This window comes from Mastacembelus armatus, chromosome 5 (genome assembly GCF_900324485.2).
Source record: "Mastacembelus armatus chromosome 5, fMasArm1.2, whole genome shotgun sequence".
In the NCBI taxonomy this organism is placed as follows: Eukaryota; Metazoa; Chordata; class Actinopteri; order Synbranchiformes; family Mastacembelidae; genus Mastacembelus; species Mastacembelus armatus.
The window spans coordinates 20,684,756-20,708,150 of record NC_046637.1 but is presented as its reverse complement, the minus strand read 5'-3'; the positions used below and the strand labels follow the sequence as shown (position 1 = coordinate 20,708,150).

Below are 23,395 nucleotides of genomic sequence, written 5' to 3'. Positions count from 1 at the left end.
TAAATGTTAGATAAATGTTTCCTTTTGAAAGATGTGATGCTGGCAGAGGCAGTCTTTGGATGGGTAATCTGATTCAGCCCTTGAGGCCTTGCATCTAGATTTGTGGGTTGAATGGAGTCGTTTTATGATTTACTCGACTGGCAAGGAGACAGCAAGTTGCTTGTTTATGGCAGCAATTTGTGAGCAGCATTGAGTGAGCGGCTTTTGGCAGAAAACGTTATTGCTATTTTTGGATGTCAAGTCTCTATTGGGTATTAGGGAAGAGGCTTTGTTTGTAATGAGCCTCCATTATACAGGGAAAAGTGCACATGAAACATTGCTCACTTGCTGCAGACGAGTGAAGGCATCTCTAGCCTAAGGTTGTTTTAAAAAAAAAAAAAAAAAAGTTACAGGCAAATTTATCCAACAAATTTATCCAATATGATAATGTAATACTACAGGACTGAATTTATGACAACAGCAAACCAAAACTCCACTTTCATTCCGTCACTTTGCTTCTGGCTCTGTTCCTCTGGCTTCCTCTCTCTTCTTTTGTAGCAGCAGCTACTGAGACATAAAACACAAAGGGTTTAAGTTTCTTCCTCTCTCCTTCTCTCCATACATTATTAATGTTACTTATCTCATTTTTCCTTCTCTTTGTAAGTGAAGTGGTCGCTAATTACATCTTGGAGCTAATTTTAAAGTACTTCTCACTTTCAGAATGCCTTAAGGTGCAAGCTAAGTTATAATCAAACTTTTATTAAACTTTTCATATTTTCTAGTTGCTCTCTAAAACTAGCTAAATGCATTTTTATGATATGACTTTTTATATTGTCATATCTGGGTTGAGAGTGCTGGATTATACTACGTGCAGTGCAGATTGACTTTCACCTTGCAGATTCTTGGATCATATTTTACAATCACAGAAACATAAAAATATTGTTCCACTGTTTTTTTGTTTTGTTTTTTTTCAAGGCTTTGGCTCTAGATATTTGAACAGAGGTGCATTGGCTCCCCCTCATGGTACCTGGTGTCAATTGCTCTAAAAGATACTCATGTTTATCTACTGCTGACTCGTTAAAAATGCAGCCATTGACTCCACATCTCAGGGCAACACATGGCTACTACTGCAAGGTTGTTCTTGAGAGAAAAAGAAACTAAACTTGAACAGACTTTGTAGATGAATCTCAGCTGCAGTTAAACTTCAGTTTCTTTTCCATCAGGTGAGGGCTGAGTTGTAAAGTCCCCAGGATTACATCACATGGAGGTCAAAGGACATCTGATCACATCCATGGGTTTGGGGGCTCCTGGTGAGTAATAATGAGATCTCTGTGTGAAGATTAACACCTTTGTGTCTGGACATGCGTAAAATGACCTGGCAAATCTGTCAGTTTCCTTTGTTTTGTTTTGTTTTTCACTAACAGTTTAACGGAAGGAACAGCCAGCTGAAAAAACATTTGTATGTGTGAAGGGCTTTTGCTCACATACTGTCACAACAGCTGTCAGATAATCTTATCAGAACACAGCGTCATTGTGAACAGACATCTTGTTAGACGCAAATCCTTTAAAATGCAACCATGGTGAAACAGTTCAAACAAATACCAAAAGACTTTATATATATATATATATATATATATATATATATGTCTTACTACATTTTTAAAAACAGGTCACAAATGTAAACTTTTAAGTGGCTCAACATATGGCTATTTGATCTGCCCTGATTGGTACAGTGGAGTAAGATGTGTAACACTTTTTGATTGGCTTTTACTCATGTGTAGACAGTAATAACAAATGTGTGTACCAGCATCATCCGTAGCATCAGAGTTTCTGAAGCGGTGTTATACCTTCTATGCTGTGTAGATGTTCAAGGCGGCCAGGACAGCAAGCTGCAGGCTGAGAGGATCACAGCTCTGCAAGAAAGGAAGCAGGCCCTGGAGGCTCTTCTCAACAGCAGAGTGGGGGAGCTCAAACAAGTCTGTTTGCAGGAAGCAGTGAGTAGCTGTCACTGAAACATGCTTGGCAAACAGTGCAACATTAACATTCAATAATCTGCAGTTTGTTCATGTTTTCATTTAACATGTTGCTGAAGAGAGTGTTAAATTTATTTTTGTCTTTTGTAAAAGCAAAAACAAGAAAACATTTTAATCTTAGCTGCAACTGGCAGCTTGTAAAGATTCAGTGCATGTTACTATTTGCTTGATTACTCTGGAGAACTTATCACATCTTGATGAAGCCGCAGCTGCTTCAGCTTTTCATTAACAGCTGTTTAACACATCCCTATGTTTTCAGCTGCCGGTAGTAAAGTGATTCACTTCATCACTGCAACCCTATTGTTGGTATCACAAGTTGTCTTTTCTGTTGTCAGTGTAGTTAATTTAGAAGTTGGATGCATTAATCTGCAAGAATTGCTCTGTTTTAGAATAAGATATCATTTATGACAGCAACATTACATAGCTGTTCCATGCATTGGTCCATTCAAAGGGCGGTTTTATTCCGACTTAGAGTAATCTGTTAAGTGGCAGCATTTTACCTAACACTTTAACGTCTAATGAATGTCTTCTGCAGGAGCTGACTGGAAAGTTGCCACGTGCTTTTCCCCTGGAGACGGGAGAGAAGCCGCCAGTGGTGCAGCGCAGAGCTGGCTTGGCGCCCCACACCAAGGCAGAGGTAAGTCAACACCTTGAATATCAATTGTGTTTACGCAGCAGCTGTAATGCCATGTGTATTTGTGGCTTGACACCCGACTGTGTCTGGCTGCAGGATGAAGCTGCACAAAGAAAGCAGATGAAAGCCATTTTCACCGGTGCTCTGTACAGACACTCGGAGTCAGACAGAACTATCCCAAATAGCAAGAGGACAGTTCATCGGGGATGTCACACAGGTATAATTACACAGCACTGAAAACCACATCTCCAACAGGCAAGTTTCAAATACTGGCATAAGTAAAAAAAAAAAAAAAAAAAAAAAAAAAAGTGAAGCCACATTGCCAATAACATTTTAGACTTTTTAAATCGCATGCTTTAAGGAAGATATCAGATGTCTTACTGCATTGTCCATAACCCAAATGCTTGTCGTCTTTCAGAGGACACTGTCATGTCAGAGAGCACGAGCTCCATGTCGGATTCAACATCCCATGACAATGGTGAGTCAACCGTACATGGTCTGTCTTTCAACGGCTCTCTCTGCCTCTGGACATACATATTCATAATGAGCTCAGATGAAAGAACAGGCAGTAAAAATAGCTGAATGTATTTGTCGGCATTTTCCATCACTCACACTTGGTGGGTGGGAAACTCATTTGCACTTCTGGTGTTTAGACAACAAATAAGAATATGCAATCACATTAAAGCTGTAAAGCCAAAATAGCACACTTGGATTGTGCTTGTGTTTTTTTTATTTTTTTATTTTTTTTTTCTCCCAAAAGAGTCTTCCCCCAGCGTGGCTGCTGACCAGCGCTCTCTGTCTCAGCCCCGGCTCACTGTGGGCAGCCCAGACCACAGAATCAGCAGGAAACTGTCTCCGGTCGAGATTTATTACGAGATGAGGACACGCCGCAACTCCGTCACAAGCTCTGTTAGGTACTAATCTTATAATGACCTGTGTTGTGGGCATTGCAGTCTTCCTGATCTGTCTGTACATACTGTATCATATTAGGGCACAAATAATCATGATTGTTTTCATGTGGGGGTGACAAATGTTGAATGCCTTTATGTCCTCTCATGCTGCTTCTCACAGCCCAACTCATTCTTTACCAAGAAGTGCATCTAACGTTGAAGGCAGGAGTGTTCCAGCGACTCCCCTCTTAGCACGAACCGCTCCAATTAGTGTTCATGTCAGGTAATCTGTGATCCTTGACTGTTTTGGTTTGCCACAACACTCTGATACGGCGATAACTGCTGGTTGAAAATGGCTTAATGATTTAGTTGAACACAGACACTGAATGAGGGTTATACCAGCAGCAAGGGCCTGACTTGATAGTTAGGACCAAAGCGTCCCGTCTTAAGTCATTTTATATGAATTGCATTTATATAGTTTTGATTAAATTTCCCTTCACGTACTTTGTATCCTTAGTCCTCAGAGTCCTCTCCTAATGTAAGCTGTTGTGCTCCATTCTCTGCCTTAGGTCAGATGTGTCAGGTGGTAATGGATTGAAGCAATGGTCTGGCAGTTTGGATGTGCCATACATGATCCCACTGGCTCAAGAGGGCTCCTCCTCTGATCGCAAAGGCTGCCCATACAGCTCCCGGGCGAGGCGCAGTAACAGCTCAGAGGCACTGCTGGATAGATCCAGCCTCCCTGATGATCATGCTCCCAGAAATGGGATGCCCCCAAGAGGAGGGCCATACAAGAGCTCAGAGACATTGACTGATGGAAAGTTGCGACATATTCACCTGGGCAGCCCCGAAAGACATGTGGATGGCTCTGTTGAACAGGCCAAAATGCGTCTGTCTATGGGTGGCAGGGGGGCTGGCGGAGGCTACAATGAGCTCTTAATGGACTATATTTGGGGAAAACAGCAGAGGATGCAGGTGCAGCACCCCCTGTTCCAGTCCACAGGCAGGATCTGGCAGGACATGTCCTCTCCTCGCTCCTCCACAGCAGCAGTGCCTCCCCATGCTAATGGCTTTTCTCATTCCCAGGTGCACCTTCCCACTGCTGCACCTCCCTTCAGCCCCATGGTCCTCCGAGGGTCCCAAGCCGAGCTGCGCAGGGTAAAGGTCACCAGAACCAAATCTTGTGGGCCCTTTATTCCTTTGCAGCAACATCCCCAGGATGCAATCCTTCTGTCTGCATATGAGTCTCCTCTTCCTGCCTCTGGCACAGCCACATCATCCATCCCCAACCTGCACCCCTACCAGACTGAGGTGTCTGGTCCCTCCTTTAGCCGCAGACCCCCCCAGTTTTCTCTCCCGACCCCAGAAGACTCAACCAGAAGCCTGCATAAAGCTCTGGCTCTGGAGGGACTGAGGGACTGGTACTTGAGGAACGCCCTTGGCTATCCTAATGCTGCCCCAAAAGGCCACGAGGCAGGGATCTCACGCCTCTCACACCCACACCCACTGGTGCACCAGAACCAGTCTTTTCAAGGTGAAGCTGCCAACCTCCACAGGCCTCAGATACCGCAGTCAGCCAGCTTCCACGGTCATCCACTGCATGGGAGGTCGGTAATTTCTTTTTTTTTTTTTAATATTTTAGTGCTTTGTCCCTATGACTGAGAGGTCATACGTACCTTCATACAAGAAAAGAACCTTTTCTTTTATTGTAGATTGTTTTGTGTTGTGACAGTTATTAATTTAAGATATTTTATGTTTCCATGTTAATGCTGTCATTTCATACACACTCACTAAGACTCACTGGAATTTGTCCACATGTCTTCTAGCAGAGGATTGTGCTGTTACTCCATCCATGTTTTTTCCTATGACCTTTTCAATCATTGTTTTATTTTTGTTTTTAGTTTCTTTTTGCGTGATGAGTATTCTCACGCTGCTGACTGCTTTTTTTTTATAATTGCCTGCAATGGCCCTCAAGAAACAGTTCTATTTACAAATGTGACTTTGATAATCCAATAAATCAAATATGAGGATGCATTAATTACTGGATTTTTTTCTCTCTCTTTGAAAATTCATAGGGATTTAATGAATTTAACAGAGTTCCCCTCTCTTTGCTTCTTTATATTCTGACCTTTATTTGTACTTTGTATGTCATGAAGATGCATTATCTCTGTGGTTTTATCCTTCACTGTATACCTCCTGTTTGTGGGGAACTGTATTGATCTGTCTTGCCTACCCAACAGGTCAATGGAGTTCACTCTATACCAGGAGACGCCTCACTCACAGATGCAAGATGTGACCCCAAAGGAGCCCAGTGCAGACCCAGGCACGTTAGTCTGAAGCAGCACCCAACCCCAAACACACACGCTACATCATATGAGCAAAAACACTGTAGCTTTCACATACACTCAGACTTGCGTAGTTATACACTTACACAGACAGGTTGATACAATGTGACCTCAACAGCAAAACAAAACACAGTGACCTCAGCAGAAAGAGACTGGAATAACTGATAAACTGTAACTGTACAGTATGAAAAAGCCTTGGCAAGCTCCCTGTGTTATAACTGTCCCCACTGATATGAACTTCAGACCCAGTGTTGGATGGAGTTGAATTCCAGAGTATCTAACAATAATGGTCATGGCTGCACTTCATATATCAATATTTATGGTTCAACATGAGTGGTAAAATCCTTCTTATGACCCTAAAAATCTCCGAAGATATACTTTTTTACAGAATATATACATCTCTAAAATCACTATTTTGTATCTTCAGAAATATAAAGAACTGTTATATTAAAGAGGTAATATATTGGTCATTAATCACATGATATACAAAGGAGTTATAATAGCTCATGTAATTTTAAAAGTATTAATACATGCCCTGGTGAATGTGTGTTTGTAAACTATAAAATGTAAAAACATGCTTCAGTCCTCATCTGCTGTTAATTCCACAGCCATTTGCATTTTTCATGTTTGATAAATGAAATGGGCCTGTAGCATTTTGGTGTAGCAGACAGGAGTGCCTAAATGATTTAATATCAAAACTAAACCGTGGTTAGAAAACTTTAAAGGGGTTTCTAATAAACTGGAACTGCTAGCATTAGCCTGTGAGCTAAGTCTAATGAAATGCTGAAAGCAATTCATGATGTCATTAAATGGGGGGAGGAGGGTTGGAATGATGTCATGTGCATTTTTTTTTTTTTTTTTTGGTGGGGGCTTCTCTTTTTACATTCAGCTCGGTGCTGGTTGATAAATGTAGCTTTCTCTGTGCTGACCTTGACAGAATAATTAGATCAGTTTTAGGAAAACCCTTATGGCTGTTGTGAGACATACTGTATGACAGTAGCACGTGACAGAATATTTACTTGTCAGATCACTTTTTCTGCATTTAGTTGTGCAGGATTTTAGTGTCATACAGAGCACTTTAACATCTTATGCCTTAATTCCCTATAAAATTGTCACCCTGAAATATGATTGGACATCGGAAGGTTCAGTCAGGGTTTTAAATGGAGCAAAATTAAAATAAAGTGTGTTTTGTCTACATCTGCTAAAGGTCTGTCAGAGTATTAAGGTGTGTATATACTGTAGTATGGATTGTACTGATGAGTTTTCAAGCTGATATTTTATTTCCGTACTAACAATGTGATTCTTAGACTAACCACATAAGTAGTTAATCACAGTAACCTCCCCAACTCTTCCACCCCCAAGTGAGCACTGTTTAATTGGTTTTAAAAAGCGAGGTTGATGGTGTGAACAGAATAGGGCTGCTGCAGGATTGAATGATGGTGTGAGCAGGTCTCATACCACTAAATTTGTTTCTGAGAATCCATACTGACTTAGTATTTGTCATTTCATATCTTTACATTTTTTTAAATCATTGTAGTCATGTCATATTTCTACATTTTTGTAATCAGTCTTGGTAGAATTCTACAATGTAAACTGTAAAGATATGAATATTAAGAAATAAAATCCTCAAGGAAACAAAGTATTTGTCTTGTGCAAACAGAACTTCAACATGTTTTTTTTTAATTTTCCATCTCTGATTATCTTTAGACTCATTTGAATGTAGTTCTTTAGTTATACAATGTTTATGCTCTGTTACAACCCGTAGCATACTGTTAACTGGTTTCTTCTGTTGTCTGATGTGTTCACATCCTCACAACTATCCAGCTTCAAAGAGCTTATTCCACCTGGTTAAAACCTGAAATCAAAGACCAAACTGCTGTGCACTGGGGGTCATAAATGTATTTTTCATATTATGTACTCTGTAAGTTGAAAATAAATTATATAAATTTAGGTCTAAAGCAAATTTATTCAAACTATATTATATTTATGAACCTATAACATTTTGTAGCTATCCACAGTAGCTCTTTCTCATCAGGATTTGGTAATGTGTGTTAAAACCATTTTGTTCACCAGTGTGATGTTAACTGATTATTCTGATTTTTTTTCTTTTTTCTTTTAGATATTTAAGTGGAGCTGTTTTTTTTTTCACTCTTTTCTTGATAAAAAGGCCTATGAAATAAGCCTAAGTCCCAACCTATACTGTATGTATGAGATTGTGCATTCATTCTATTTAATAAAGTGTCACGTTGAAATCAGCACAGAATAACGTTTGTTCCTTGAAAGCCAAGTAATATACGGTGGCCGACGAGGGCAAACGCGCCGCAACTGCCGAACACTCGTAAATACAGAAATGATGTAAAATCAAAAACACACAAACACATAAAACAAATTCAACAAAAAATCACATAAACGAACAAATGCAAAAGAAAAATACTGCAAATACCACGACATCCAAATGCTGAATATTCAAGGAACGGAAGTGCGCCAGGCCTCTAGGGGGACCCCGGACTGAGAGGTGCTATGAAAAAAGTTTGTCTAACTTTTAGAGAGGCGATACAAAAAGGTAAGTTTTCTGTTTATTTATGTGTATGTTTTTGGTTCTGCATCATATCTGTATTTGCAGGGTTCGGCTGTTGCGGCGCGTTTGCCCTTGTCGGCCACCGTAGTAATGGACCATTTTTCACAGCTGGCGTTTTGACTGTCATAGCAGGAAAAGCACAACTGAACACACCTGATCTGATTCACCAACATCAGATGCAACAGGAAAGAAAGTTCAAACATGTGAGATGGTGTAATACAAAAGGCTTTGAAACCATAAGTCATTAATATTAAAACTAATTTAATATAATTTCACAGTAACTTGTTTAAAATGGTTTCAAGTTAATTTTTTATCGTTAGTGTAGAATAATACCTGTATTAATGCTGTGCAAGAAAAACTTGGCCTTCTTTGTTGGTGCAGCCTATTAATTCTGTCACAGTAATGCCTGTACTATTACAATGAATAAAATGCCCTGTAGAGTGGTCGCATCTCATGCCATTATTTTTTTAAACTCCAGGTCTTGTATAGGTGTGACTGGACTGAAGTCAGAGTCAGAACAGAAGTGTTGTCCACAGTGTTGTGAGAACCAGGCAGCAGGCTGCTATTCCTGGACCTCACTGAGTTTCTGACGCACGGGGCAGAGGAGCAGCGCACGCGAGCTGAGGGACTCGACTGTTATTTCCCGCGTTACAAACATTTAAACTATCGCTCAGAAAGGTAAGTAGGCTCCTCATCTAATGTTGTTGAGTATTTACTTAAGGCTCAGTGAGTTTTTGTACTGCTGGCCGAGTGTCACCGTGAAGCCCAGAAAAGTGTAGGCGACTTTTCTTATCGTCCAGAGCTGGAACAAACCAGACTTCCTGCGAAAACCTTCAAATTAAAAGTAGGTTTGACTTGTGTTAATGCCGGAGCAGAGGCTGTAGGAGTCATCGAAGTATTACCAAGTAGCTTATAATATCTCAAATTGCATTTTATAAAATATGTAATGTAAATATTAAATGTTCTGAATTACAGCTGTAATGTCGAAGTAAAACAGCTCTACTTTAGATGAATGGTTTAATGTTCTTGCTGGATTGTTTTTACTCTCCATAGTCCAGACATCAGTAAAAAGTTTTTACCAACCCAGTTTTAAACATCAAACATTTAAATACCCATTAAAACGAAAGTATGCAAACAAACAAGTTATCAGATAAAATATCTAGCACCCAGCAGTTAGGTACATATTGTTTAATCACTTTACATTAATATGTGACAGGAAGTTAGAGTTCAAGGTAACAAAAATGGTGGTGTACTGGTGTACTGCTGGTGGACTTTTATTCTGAAGTACTGGTAATATGACTTAATATCTTACAGATAGCAGTGCCTTCAGCTATGTCCATTGCATGTGTACAGGCACAGAAAGATAAGCACACCTCACCAGTTATTGAGTAGGGCTACAACTTGTACAATACTATTGTTCTAGCCAGATATCCCTTGAAAGAATCCAAATTAACCCTTAGGAGTCTGTTGTGATCAAATCACACATCCAATCACATGTGATTGCATGCTGGCAGGCTCCTAAGAGTTCATTTGAATTGTCAGCTGTTCATGTCTACAACTATGCTGCACACACTGCAGCTGTTCCTGCAGTACCAGGAAGAGCTTAGCTACAGCTGGGCAAGTGTCAGGAGCTATTTACGTTGACATGCCATTCATCCAGCTAAAAATAAACATACACATTCACTGCCCCCTTTAAAATGTCACTGCAAACAACCTAGTGCAATCACTGACTAAAAGCACAAACGTGCTGCCAGAGACAGCCAGCCAGTGGGCGCTTCTTTCAGATATGTTGAAATGATTCAAGACCTTGTTTGTTTTTTAAAAATATGCCAATGCTTCTTGTCGTAGCTTTCCCTTTGAGCGCTGCTGTCATCAGGGCCCATCTTCTACTGTGCTTGAACTCATCAGGCTCTATGTAGACATGTCATCATCATATGCTGCTGCTATATCAGCCCTACTTTCTGCTAGTTCCTCTAATCCACCCATCAAAGCCAGCCCTCACCCCTCCCCAGACACAGCACACAGCCCCAAACCCTGCCCAACACCCAGCAAACCAGCCCACTGCCCTCCAGCTGTGCAAATACATCCTCATTCACCTGAGCCTTTGGGATCTTATGAGGAGCAAGAGGAGAATCCTGCAGATTATGGCATAGGTAGGTAGCACCCAACATCAAATACCAACACACTGGTTCAGGTCTTTTCTTAAACTGCACATTGTGTTGTATGCAGGTGGTTATTACCCCATAGACATTGGAGAAATTTTTGTTGACCGTTACCAAGTTGTTAAAAAGTTGGGATGGGGTCACTTCTCTACTGTGTGGCTCTGCTGGGATATGATGTAAGTACAGGCTTGAACATTTGACTTCTCAGTGATACCATAACATAGTGATGGCATAATATAAAGATGAAAATCACATGCTACCATAATTGTTTACATTCAGAAAGAGGCGTTTTGTGGCCCTGAAGGTGGTGAAGAGTGCTCAGATATTCACAGAGACAGCACTGGATGAGATCCAACTTCTGAAATGCGTAAGTGGGACCACAGTAATATTTTTTGTTAGATGTGGACTGCTTTCGTAGCTTAGGAACATTTCACTTTTTTGCTGATGTTATATTTTTAATATAATCATCAGGTGCGGGACAGTGACCCCAAAGATCCAAAACGTGAGAGACTTGTGCACCTCATTGATGACTTCAGGATCTCTGGAGTGAATGGAGAGCGTATCCTTTACAGGGAGATTAAACATCCCACTGTGATGTCTTTAAAGGCTCTCAGTTATCCAGGTGAAGTTATCTAGAAGGTGAGTCATGTCAGCTGAACCCCTTGTAGTTGAATCAAAGTTTCACCACTCATCCAACTGGCTTCTTCAGTCTGAGAGAAGCTGGCTTGAGATCTCAATTTATCCTTGGGGTTGGTTTCACTTCACACCTAGCCTGAATAGGCTTGTTGGATGGACTGTGTAAATGAGCACAGATCAGAGTCGGTAGAATCTAATGATCGACTCCTGTGACCCCTCTGATCCATAAACCGGTTGCAGTGTGTGGCCTCCCTGAAGGACATGTGAAGAGTTACTTAACTTCCTGGGAATGGATAAAAGTGCAGCCTGGTAGACTCACCTCTGTTTAGCAAGGGTTTTCCATTTGAACATCTATCGCTCTATTGCTGAGTCCTCTCTCAAACCATCTATCGTGTCTGTCCAAAATATGTACATCCTTATCTTCAAATGAGTGGCCTGTGTCCTTTAAATGGAGGTGCACAGCTGATTGTTGTCCTGAGGAGCTGCTCCCCCTGTGCTGGGCCATTCTCTGTGAAGTGGTGGTTTGGTTCCTCCATTGTAAAGTTCTCAGCGTTGTTCCCTAAACTGGACCGCATACACTGCATTGCTCATCTTTTGTTTTGCTGTGCAATCTTTTGGGTGGACTAGTCTCTGTCTCAGTGTATTAGTGAGCCTGAAGTAAACCAGAAGCACCACATACTGGACACTCATCAAGAAACTCTTCATTCCCTTGTGCTCAGAAGCTGTATTGTATGAATTAGTGTCCTTAATTGCTCATCAGATGTGTGCATGGTTCTTGAGGTGCTGGGCCATCAGCTGCTGAGGTGGATTGTCAAATCCAATTACACTGGGCTTCCTCTGCCCTGCGTTAAGAGCATCCTCAGACAGGTGCCATGCAACACTTACCTCATGCCCTTCCCTCCCTTTCATCAGTTACTGAGGTCTTTCACGACCAGATGGTCTTCTCTTTTCTTGTCCTGCAATGACAGCGACTCGATTTTCATTCCTTATCACAGGTTCTGCAGGGTTTAGATTATTTGCACACCAAATGCAAGATTATCCACACGGACATCAAGCCAGAAAACATCCTCCTGCGAGTGGATGAGACATATATTCAGAAACTGGCGGCTGACACCAAGCTCTGGCAGCTGCCGATATCACCTGCTATCACCAGCTCCTCAGGTTAGTGATGCTGTATTAGTAATCATGTAGGCTTGACAGCAATTCTCAGGTTCAGTTACAGAGAGATATATGGAATTTGACACATATTCACATATTTGTTTTTTTTTCCCCCACATTTTTAATGCTCTGTGCCTGTTTTTGCATGCTGATTTTTTTTTTTTCTTTCTGCCAGTGAACAGACACTCCAGACAAAGACATGTGCGTAACTTTAGAAAGTTCCTGTTTCTTTATTACTTTATTACTTTATTCCTTTTATTGAAAGGTCTGTATTTTTTGCAATCACATTATGATTAGCCTTTTTCCTATGACTTCTTAAGAGCTTATCCTACTTGTTGGAAAAGCTGACTGGGGTTTTCCACACTCTTGGGGAGTGGGTAAGAGAGATTGTGTTTTGTTTTCTGCACTTGAGCTTCTTAATTGCATCTTGACAAACTCGTAAAGCCTGAAACATATTAGAGGGCACATTAATTTGTGAAAGAGCAGGGTACCGCACGTTTAACAACTACCTTTGGTGGATCACAACCCTTGACAATCCCTAACAAGAGACACAAATGTGCATCAGTGTTAGCACCACTTCCTACAGTGACGTGAGCAACTAATTTAAGCAAAGGCTTAATTTTCTTTAAACAAAAAAACAAAGCAGTGTTTTTTTATTCAGGGTTAAAGTGGGCTCTCCAAAGAGAGGCAGCTGCTGTATTTACACCATAAGAGTTTAGGAGATATAGTAGGTGTCCATTATAGTAACTGTGCTGTACTTTTATTACTCTCGTACTTTGACATGACCTTAATGTTTTAACAGGAACTTTAACTGGAGTCAACACAAATGAAGAACTGATTATCTGGTTAGAAAATATTTATAATATTCATAAATATAAAAGTACTGTACCTACTGTATAAGTGTCAGAACTTAAAACCAGACAGAAAATACAGTTCTGGGTTGCATTTTGCATGATGGCATCCTCCATTGTTACTACACTCCTGGGTTGAATCTCTGCTGTATTTTGCTAGCTTGCTCTTGTTGTGCGACTAACAAACCCCTGTAGATTAAAGGGATAAAACAGTGGGGCTATGGATGCTGCTCGTGGAGGATACAACTGTAGATTTTCATGTACCTCCAACAACCACTGCTGTAGGTTCAATACAAGTTTTTACCAGTCTTCTTTTGCACAGCATATGTAATAGCTGAAGAGGAGCTTGACCTTAAGTAAATTAGGGTTACAGTGTGTTAACTGCAGACTACATGCATGGAAAGCAACCTCTGATTGTTTCCACAACCGAACACACCTGTGCAGTCCAGCAAGGTCTCCGGGAGCCCGATCAAGAGACTGACAAGGAGAGACAGGCGACGACGAGGAGAGGAGAACTCATCTGACCACAAACAAAGAGACAAAAATCATGTGTCTTTTTCTGATGTCACTCCTCCCTCTGGCACACGCAGCTCCACCTGTCAGTCTAAGCTCACAGGCCCTAACCTCACCTTAAAAAGGAACACTCTGTTGTTGGAAGACACACTGGACTCAGTTCCACAAAGCCACAGAGACTCCATCTGCTCATGGCCAGGCCTCAGCACAGATGCCCCTGTCTCTGGCTCTAGATCAGTGTTTTTACGTCAGGATGCAGACGGAGAGCTGCCATCACCATCACCGTCTTCTCCCCATGGTTAGTCTCTGTGTTTGTGTGTTTTTTTTTCCCTAAACTATGACATCAGTAGTTTGTTTCTATATATGTGAAAACTGAATGTCTACAGTTTGGCCAGCACGTGTACCCTGGACCATGGTTAGCTAGCGTCATCAGTACATTCAACCCATATCCTAGTCTGATCTATTCTTATGCATTTTAGATATCAGGGACTCAGATATCCTTGTGGACCTCCTGAAGCCTCAGAATGCTGATAAAATCCTCATCAAAATTGCTGACCTGGGCAATGCCTGTTGGGTGGTAAGAGGTTTAGTCAACAAGCAACCTAAACTTGAAAACCTGTACAATTTCAATGGAATAGTTGCATTGTCAAAACCAGAGCGCTGCCAGTAAGTGCCTACCGCTGTCAAAATCCAAGATATATGTTGGCTGTGGAACAGTTTTCAATTGGTTGGATGGATAGCACTGAAATTAAGTAAAGACATGTTCCCATTTTTATCTAAGCACAACCTCAAAGTACTGCTAGCATGGCAGTGGACTCTTAATCTGGTCATTAAACATTTGTTATTGAGAAAATATTGTATGGCCACACAATTTTGCATACAGAATATGCACATACAGCAATTAAGAGTAAGAACGTAATGTAGAAAATAAAAAGTTGTTAATTTGCAAAGAGCTGGACAGTAATAAAGACACTGATTGCACTGATTTTTTTGTGAAACATAATCTTATCTGTCTTGCTGTCAGCACAAACACTTCACTGAAGACATCCAGACGTGTCAGTACCGCTCTGTGGAGGTACTGATCGGTGCAGACTATAGCACACCAGCTGACATCTGGAGCACTGCCTGCATGGTGAGATGAAAAAAAATCTCTCCCCGTTTAATTATGTTTCATTCTGACTTTGCCATTCCTAGATTTACCATGAACATCTTTTATTTTTTGCCCTGCGATGGGCTGGTGACCTGTCCAGGGTGTACCCCTGGCTTTCACCCAGAGAGAGCTGGGATAGGCTCCAGCAGATCCCCATGAACATAAATAGGAATAAGTGGGTATAGATAATGGATGGATGAATAAATTTATTTTTGGCCCTTTGTGCATTCTTTAGGCCTTTGAGCTTGCCACTGGGGACTATCTGTTCGACCCCCAGTCAGGAGCCACATTCTCCCGGGAGGAAGGTTTGTGCTTTTCACTACATCCCTTTTTTGTTCTTAATTAAAGTAAAGCTGCTTGTCATACAGTATCTACCTGCTTCTACAGATCACATTGCCCACATCATTGAGCTGCTGGGTTCCCTCCCACCCCAGTTTGCCATGTCAGGGAAAAAGTCCAAGCGGTATTTCAACCATAAAGGTGAAATGTACAAAATTATTCCAAAGACAATCTTACCTCAGCAATTCTTTGTTTATTAGGTTTGGTTATCATGCCTATATTTAGGATCTTTGTGTTTAGGTGAAATTAAACAAAGGACTTAGTGTTTGATTTTATTATTATGGTATATTTGGCATTTTAAAAGTGCAATGTGTAATATTTAGAGTGATCTATTAGTAGTATTCATGAATCTTTTCATTGTTGTGTAATCACTGGATAATACCAACCGTTGCATTTTCTTAATCTTGAATGAATGAGCCTTTTGAATTTACATAGGGAGCAGGTCTCCTTTCACAGAGGCAGCCATGTTGTGCTGCCATGTTTCTACAGTAGCACAGAATGGACAAACCAAACACTGGCTGTAGACGGAGAATCACATTTTGGTTCAAAGCTGTCGGCCACTGTACCCTCCCTTGCACCTGGGAACAGGGGAAGGTTGCATTGTGCAATCTCCCCACTAGATGCCACTAGAGCTTTCACTTTACACATTGCACCTTTAAGAGAGCCTCCTAACACTTGTTGAAAAAGGGTTCATCCAGTTGTCTTCTTACCTTGTCCAGGACAACTGAGGCACATCTCAAAGCTCAAGCCATGGAGCTTACTTGAAGTCTTGCTGGATAAGTACCAGTGGCCACGGGAGGAAGCTGTGCAGTTCAGCTCATTCCTCCTGACAATGTTGGAGCTGCTGCCGGAAAAAAGAGCCACAGCTGCCCAGTGTCTGAAACACCCTTGGATCATTTCCTAGTCTCCTGTCATTCAGGAGCCAGTGGATTAGCCCTCTGTTGAGGAGCAGGCTCTGACCCAATGGATGTAAAGTGACTTGGTCAGCTTTATCTGGTGCTGGCATCATAAGAACAGCTTTCATTAATATTTATTAGCCTGACTAAGAGGCTTTTCCCAGTTGGGTTGCTTGGTCTCTTAGTATTTCAATGACAGTCACGTCTAATTCAGGCACAGCAATGACCAAAGAGTTTTATCTTATTGAAAATTGCTGCTTAAACAATATCACAGAATCCTTGAGTTCAATAAACTGATTTAATATTGCCTTTATTCTCCAGTAGTTACGTCTTCAATTATATAGTTATTGAAATATATGAAAGAGAGACTGTAGCAAACCAGGAGGAGTTATGAGATGGATTTAATCAGACAAATGTGCACTTGAAGGATTACCCTGATGACTCACCACAGGAACAGACACTTTATATGTTGGTTATTAAAAACATCTACATTATTAATTAAATGTAATTAAATTTTAAATGAAAATGTAATGAAAATATAGACAGTTATACTTGAATAATAGGACTGAAGTCCTGAAATATGTATATGTAAACATGTAGACATAATGATAGTGGTTTCAACAGTACTGACTATAACTAATAAATAGTTTAATGGCGAACAGCAATTATTCCCTTATTTTTGTAACCACTGAGTGTGTGTTCACGTGTGTTCACCACTGAGATTAGATCTCTTATGAATTCCTGGCATGTTGACATCCAACAGAACTCCTAGAGGGGCTGGAAAAAAAAGGAGGGAGGAGTTAGCCTCATGTAAAATGCGGGTATATGGTGAGCTGTTTTAAAAAAAAAAAAAAAAAAATCATTTTCTGTAGCAGCAAGAGGAGGTGAGAAGAGGACAGGGAGCGTCGCCTGCCCGCACATGTAAGTCTTATTTTTAGTTTGATGTGAAAAAAAAGAGTTTTTCTTATGTTTATTCCAGTGTTGCTCAAGGGAGACCAAGGTTCAGCCTGGATTTACTTGTTTGGACTTAGGGTGTCTGCACTCTAGGGGTGGAGCCGAAACAGAACACGACATTCTGCAAAGCGCATATGGCGCGTGCGTGTGTGTGTGTGTGTGTGTGTTTTATTTACGAGTATTTATTTCGAACAACTATTGTTAAAATGATTTGTCTTCGGGAGGAAAAAAGACGAAACAGCTGGCGTCTGAGCTGTGGTGTGTATTTGTGTTCGCTGTGATGTGACAGGGGAGAGAGACCGGGAAAATATACTGTAGGTAAAACGGCCTCAACCAAACTCTGCACATGCACTCAGCTCTGAGAGATGGGCGAAGAACAAAGATTAGGTTTGTTGCCAAACTGACATTTCTCCATTAGTCCTCATTCGTGCCATTTTCACAACAAACGATATATATAGATATATGGATAACCTATGTTTTATTGTTCTCTCTTTTATAAGGGTTTTTATTTTATGGGGTCATTTTCATAGATATCAAATTCATTGTGCACAGCAGGGTTGGAAATAATTAGAATGCTTTTTTTTTCTTTTTTCTGGAGTGGCAGCTGAATTTGCCTAACCTAGCAGCCGCTGTTGGGTAATAAAACATATACATAGGAGACATGTAATAAATGGCCCCCACCCCACTACACTGATCAGAGCAAGACTCACAGATGGAGCAAGACCTCAGGACTTGTAGTCGGTTTGTTTATTGAGGGGAGACACGGTTTTAGCTCTAACTAATTAGTGACTTTAGTTTATTTCAAGTGGCCAAGGGCAATGTTTTGCCAAACGGCTACTACAACAATAATGTGGTGTGCGTGAGACAGTGAATGTCAGTATTTTCCTTAAGAGTTTAAATATTTACCTAATGGAGTAATTTGGTTCATTTACATAGATAATCATACTGAAATATTGCAGGTCTTACTATATTAGTTACATGTTGCAGGTTAAAACAATAAAGTCTCTGGTGAAAAAACAAAAACAAACTAGATTTTAGAATCCAGCAGCCAAAGAGGGAGGTGGACAAAAAAAGTTCATTTCCAACCCTGAACTTGTTACTGTCTCTACATGATGATGAATTAAAAGTGTGTTTATAAACCACAACAGGATTTTTTTTGCATTTCAGTCTCTGAATCCCTTGTACGTTTGGAGGAAGCTAAAGGTCAAAGTTCCAGCGCTCTGCCGTTCATGACATAGCTCTTAACCCCCACACAGTTGCCATGCAACTGAAACACCAAATCAAATGGGATTACCTCAGCCACCATTGGTCTTTCACTACCACTAGTCATTATTTGTGCAAGGTAGGGTTGTTTCCAGCCATGCTCTTCATGCTTTCCCACAGAAGGAGCCCTTGTTTAGAATTCTGGCTGCGCATTTCTCCTCCTGTGTTTGTTCTGTTCTTCCCACTTCATCTGTGCTTGTGCTATTTAAACAAATTACGTCTGAGAGTGGAAAAGCTGCAAAGCGCTGTTATTTGTTTACCTGTGCTTATCGCAATAGATATAACCTGTGTGCGGGTGTGTAGTTTGAACATGGCAGCAGCAGCTGATAATGAAAACCGAAGCGGTAACAGTATTGTACACTGCATAGTAAACACCCATCTCATTAGGCTGACACAAAGGAAGAGGTAGAGTGAGGAGAGATAGGAGAGCTTTCATTTATCTCATGCAGATGTGTTCTTACTGCACTGTGTGTCTCTGCTTCATTTATCTCAGCCTGATTCCACAGTGCACTGTATCACTGATGTCTATGTTCTCTTCTGATTGCAGGATGTCGCTGACTCTTCTTTACAGTTTCACCGGTGGAGCAGCTCTTTTGTATGCTCTCTACAGATGGGTGATCCCAGCCGTCGTGCAGTATCACGGAGGACTGGCACTGATGTGGCACGATGTCATTGTGGAGAGGATCATGAACACACTGACCCAGTCTACTCGTCCTCAGGTGTGACTTCACTATACACCATACTCACCTTTCACAGCTCGAACACATTAGCGACCAGATTGGTGTGATGTGCTGCTGCACAAGAGATTCAAGCTATTACAAAACAGGGTTTTGTAAAGGAATCAAAGGTGCCAATGTCAATGACACTAAAGTGAATGCGTATACCTGGACATGCATGTTTACTGTACTTTGGATGTTCAAATATATGGGGTGTGAAGAAACCAGACTGAGGGCTGAGCTATGGTACAAACGACAATGCTGACAGTTATGTCAAGCAGGCAGGATCTTTCCACTGTTCACATTCTTAGTTTAGTCTGTTAGCATGTTAAGATTTTCCAATTAGCCACAAACAAAAATTGTATTTAGTCTTATTTAAATAAAAAAAAAAAAAGACTTACTAGATGAAAAGTCCAGAGTTTCACCAAAGGTATTACTATATATCCTGAGGAGGTCATGAATGTCAGTACCAGATGTCATGGCAATGCATCCAACAGACATTTTAGAGAGACAAAGGAAAACTTAGGATTCATCCTCCGAGGATCATGAATGTCTCTACAAAATTGCATGACAATCCATCCAAGGGTTGTTAAGCTGTCAGTCACTGGTGGTGGACCAACCCACTGATGAACACTGAACCATAGAGCCACACTGGGGCAGTCGTGGCCTAAAGGACAGAGAGTTGGACTTGTAGACAGGAAAATTGTGGGTTCAAGTCTCAAGAATTGTTGGTGTTTAGAATTTAGGGTAGGGTAGCCAGTGAATAGCCAGTGCCCTCTCCTCCTTCAATACCATGACTGAGGTGAGACCCTTGAGCAAGGCACCGAACCCCCAACTGCTCCCTGGGTGCTGCAGCAATGGCTGCGCACTGCTCTGTGTGTGTGTGTGCACTTTGGGTGGGTTGAATGCAGAGGGGAATTTTGAGTATGGGTCACCATACTTGACAAAAATAGTCACTTTCACTTTTTTTCTGTGTTTTTCTTACAGTGACGAGCAAAGGTAATATGCTGCTGGGCAAAATATAATCTACTCTCGTTAACTGCTGGTGTAGTGGGGCAAAAACTAGGGGTAAAGTTTACATTCTATATGTGTCATTGGATTGCACAAGTATTATGGATTTCAGCAGTAAAGCTGTCATGGTGGTGGAGGAAACTACAGAAGATAATAGGTTTTGCAGATAGATGTTACAACATTTATAAGTGAGAGACTACCTTAAAAGGACAAAGTACAAATAACATATCTAAAGTACACGCTATAAAAGGAAAAGCAGATAATTAATGGTGCATGTGACACATACACAGTGGGCATGTATATATTGGTACAAATGTGTGAATCCACACTTGTTAATTGCTTCCTGAGAAAAGCTCCTTCTTCTCTTGGTACTAATTAATTTGGGCAGATGACTCATCATCTGTGGCTTTCAGCCTTTTTGTCTTTTGAGCACAACATGTTGACAATGTGGCTCAGCAAACGAGTAGAAAAAATAAGTAGAAATGAATTTTACATTTTATACTTTACACTTGTAGACAGGCATACTCATAGGCAGCATGCATTTGATTAAGGAATCAAATTGACAGGCTTCTCTAAAGTGGTCTGTTGACTAATGCAAACTGAAACACTGGATATCTGATTGTGGACTGTATATTGAAATATAGCCCACTTAGTCATTAGCAAAAGGTTTTGGAATAAGAAGTCAAAGTTATGCCATTGTGATCAGGCTAGTCACTCAATGCAGTCTTTCATCTATATATTTTTTTATTGTTTTATATGAAAAAAAACATGCTCCTTAGTTGCAGACAAATGTCCATCGCAACAATGGCAATCAGATAGATTCAGAACAAAATGCAAAATTTAGTAGTTTAGTAGTTTAAAAACTTGCCAGCAGGTTTTGCAAAGAAATATCCAAATTCTTATGCAGGGCTACAGGGTAGGTCTGTCCAATCAACCTCATTAAAACTACAGTGTGCACATGGATGTTTGGCTGTTACATTGTTGCAATGTTTGGACATTAATATTTGATTTTTGATTATTATTGATTTGATCTATAGAAAATGCCTTTAACATCTTGTCTGTTGATTAAATGTTGGTCCTAAAACCTGATTATAGACTTATCACCACCAACAGGGACAGATGTAATATAATAGACCATGTTGATGTTTGGGATACACTTCCCTTTGAATAAAACTTTTTAATCATCCTGTAGATCATCTGAGCTCAACTGTGCTATGTATAGTAGCTGACTGTGTGAAAGGATTCCCTCAGTGGGCACTGATAAACCTGCACTTGCTTGCAGTCTTCACAGGCAATTACTGCGAACCACAAATAGCCATTTGGCCACTCGCTTATAATACAAGTGTGGGTACTGGGACAGACTCATGCAGTACTAATATCCACAGGCAGCTTTATGAACTCATGAGAAACAGCTTTGTGGGCAGACAGCAGAACAGGTGGTGATCAGCTGACTGGAAATGGGGGTCAAGGAGCAGGAAACATGGGACGAATCTCAGTTCCTGTATTTTATCGCTCCTCAGTTGACCCCGGAAGTAATTCCGGCCCACCTAGTTGAAGAACTCTAAAGCTACTGGCTTTCTTGATCTTGAGCACCGCTTAAAATCAGTTTAGGTTTACATCTTTCTTTTCAATAAGGGATTAAGTGATAACTGCAATGACAAAAACAAAAAAAGAGCAAACATCAGCTGAAGTGATGTGCTAGTCTAAATACTGTTTTCGGCATGCAGTGCTAGTGATGCTTCCTTGACCAATTGGTTCTGTTTTTAGCGGCTCCTGAGTGCAGTACAGAAGAACGCCACTAGAGGAAACCCTCGCAGCGTGGTCAGAGCCATCGACGAGTTCTGCAGACACAAGGAGTGGGCCATGAATGTGGGGGATGAGAAAGGTGCTGATTTTCTCATTCTCTGTCTGTGTGATCATCATTACTTTTCTTGACCCAGCTGTGTGCCCTGAGGTTTTGTTTTGTTTTTGTTTTTTTTTAATCTTTTTCCTTATGTCTTTGGCCACAGGCTGCATTCTTGACTCAATAGTGTCTGAGGTGAACCCAGTCACTGTGTTGGAGCTGGGAACATATTGTGGCTACTCTACAGTGCGGATCGCCAGTCTGCTTCCACCCAATGCCAAACTAATCACTCTTGAATTTAACCCAGACTTTGCCGCAATTGCCCGTCAAGTCATTGCATGGGCAGGGCTGCAGGACAAGGTAGATGGCTGATGATAACTTTACACAAACTGAAACTGAAATGAATTAAACAGATTGCAAAGTGAAGTCAGTGTGTTTCTTCTTTCTAGGTCCAGTTGGTGGAAGGATCATCTGGTGACTGGATTCCCAAAATCCAGGAGCAGTTTGGGATTAACACATTTGACTTGGTTTTCCTGGACCACTGGAAGGATCGCTACCTTCCTGACACAAAATTGATGGAGGCAAGTTGGTTGTGGTAATTTTACACTGTTCAACCTCTTGGTCTTTCTGCCATGACACTCATTTAGGTTTTTCTTCTGTTTTTTTATAAATCAGAAGTGTGGCCTGCTCAGGAAAGGCAGCGTGTTAGTGGCAGACAACGTCATCTGCCCAGGAACCCCTGACTACCTGGAGTATGTCCGGAGCAGCCCATGCTACAAAAGCCAGTACTTCATATCCCACCTGGAGTACACCAAGGCTGAGGATGGCTTAGAGAAGTCTGTTTTCTTAGGATAGATTTTAACAAAAAAAGATCATGTTTACACAAGTACTAAACCTCCATTGCCGTGGATTCGCTAATATGCTGTTGGACCTTTTACTTCAAATTAAAAGTCATTTGTAAACTGAAAAAGAAATCTGTCGTTTTATGTTTTATTTTAATGACAGAAGTGTTAAAACTGTATGCAATCTCTTTCTACTCTGCTACAGTAGGCAGCAGCAATGAGTACCAAGCTGACAGGTGATGAGCTGCAAACTGATATGGGGGCTGGTCTTCCCAGTACATCAAGGAAGATCAATAATTAATCTAATCCAGCTGCATTCTGTGGTGCACAAACCTATTTTGTGCTGATATTGTCCACCACTGTGCCAGGTGTGTGAAAGAGAGGGTTGGTGTGTATGTGTGTGAAGGAGAGTATGAATCAAATCACAGCACATCTAATCTCAGAGAGTGACACAGGTCCATAGTGTGTGTGGGTGGGGGGTGGGGGGGTTTCAGCATTTGATTCAGCTGTATGAAAAAAAGGAAATACATGGGCTAGTTCACCTAGTACTTTCTTCACAGACGCCTGCATGATAATCCCAATCCGTGGCCATTAGTGCACTG

General features: G+C 41.0%; 3 protein-coding genes across 5 annotated transcripts; all 3 read left to right on the top strand.

Annotated features, from left to right (window-relative positions):
- Window positions 1–1,197: 1,197 nt before the first annotated feature.
- Window positions 1,198–6,664, top strand: ccdc120b (coiled-coil domain containing 120b). The gene is made up of 9 exons (XM_026307322.1): window positions 1,198–1,289; window positions 1,843–1,973; window positions 2,548–2,649; window positions 2,743–2,863; window positions 3,065–3,124; window positions 3,407–3,560; window positions 3,718–3,819; window positions 4,106–5,143; window positions 5,777–6,664. The coding sequence occupies exons 1-9, from the start codon at window positions 1,241–1,243 to the stop codon at window positions 5,871–5,873; spliced, it is 1,854 nt and encodes a 617-aa protein (XP_026163107.1). The 5' UTR covers window positions 1,198–1,240; the 3' UTR covers window positions 5,874–6,664.
- A 2,331-nt stretch (window positions 6,665–8,995) lies between these two features.
- LOC113130673 (SRSF protein kinase 2-like) lies at window positions 8,996–16,203 on the top strand. Its single transcript, XM_026307470.1, has 15 exons — window positions 8,996–9,137; window positions 10,308–10,612; window positions 10,689–10,797; window positions 10,901–10,988; window positions 11,093–11,180; window positions 12,018–12,124; window positions 12,253–12,418; window positions 12,591–12,616; window positions 12,736–12,792; window positions 13,711–14,077; window positions 14,259–14,356; window positions 14,804–14,911; window positions 15,165–15,234; window positions 15,317–15,409; window positions 15,988–16,203. The coding sequence occupies exons 2-15, from the start codon at window positions 10,381–10,383 to the stop codon at window positions 16,170–16,172; spliced, it is 1,794 nt and encodes a 597-aa protein (XP_026163255.1). The 5' UTR covers window positions 8,996–9,137; window positions 10,308–10,380; the 3' UTR covers window positions 16,173–16,203.
- A 751-nt stretch (window positions 16,204–16,954) lies between these two features.
- Window positions 16,955–22,915, top strand: comtb (catechol-O-methyltransferase b). 3 transcript variants are annotated; one of them, XM_026307472.2, is made up of 6 exons: window positions 16,955–17,085; window positions 18,929–19,100; window positions 21,876–21,993; window positions 22,118–22,311; window positions 22,401–22,532; window positions 22,627–22,915. In XM_026307472.2, coding segments are annotated over exons 1-6 (798 nt in total). In that variant the 5' UTR covers window positions 16,955–17,083; the 3' UTR covers window positions 22,807–22,915. The 3 variants fall into 3 exon arrangements, with proteins under 3 accessions (XP_026163257.1, XP_026163256.1, XP_026163258.1); XM_026307471.2 differs by lacking the exon at window positions 16,955–17,085 and adding an exon at window positions 17,128–17,505; XM_026307473.1 differs by lacking the exon at window positions 16,955–17,085 and adding an exon at window positions 17,547–18,460.
- The last annotated feature ends 480 nt before the right edge of the window (window positions 22,916–23,395 follow it).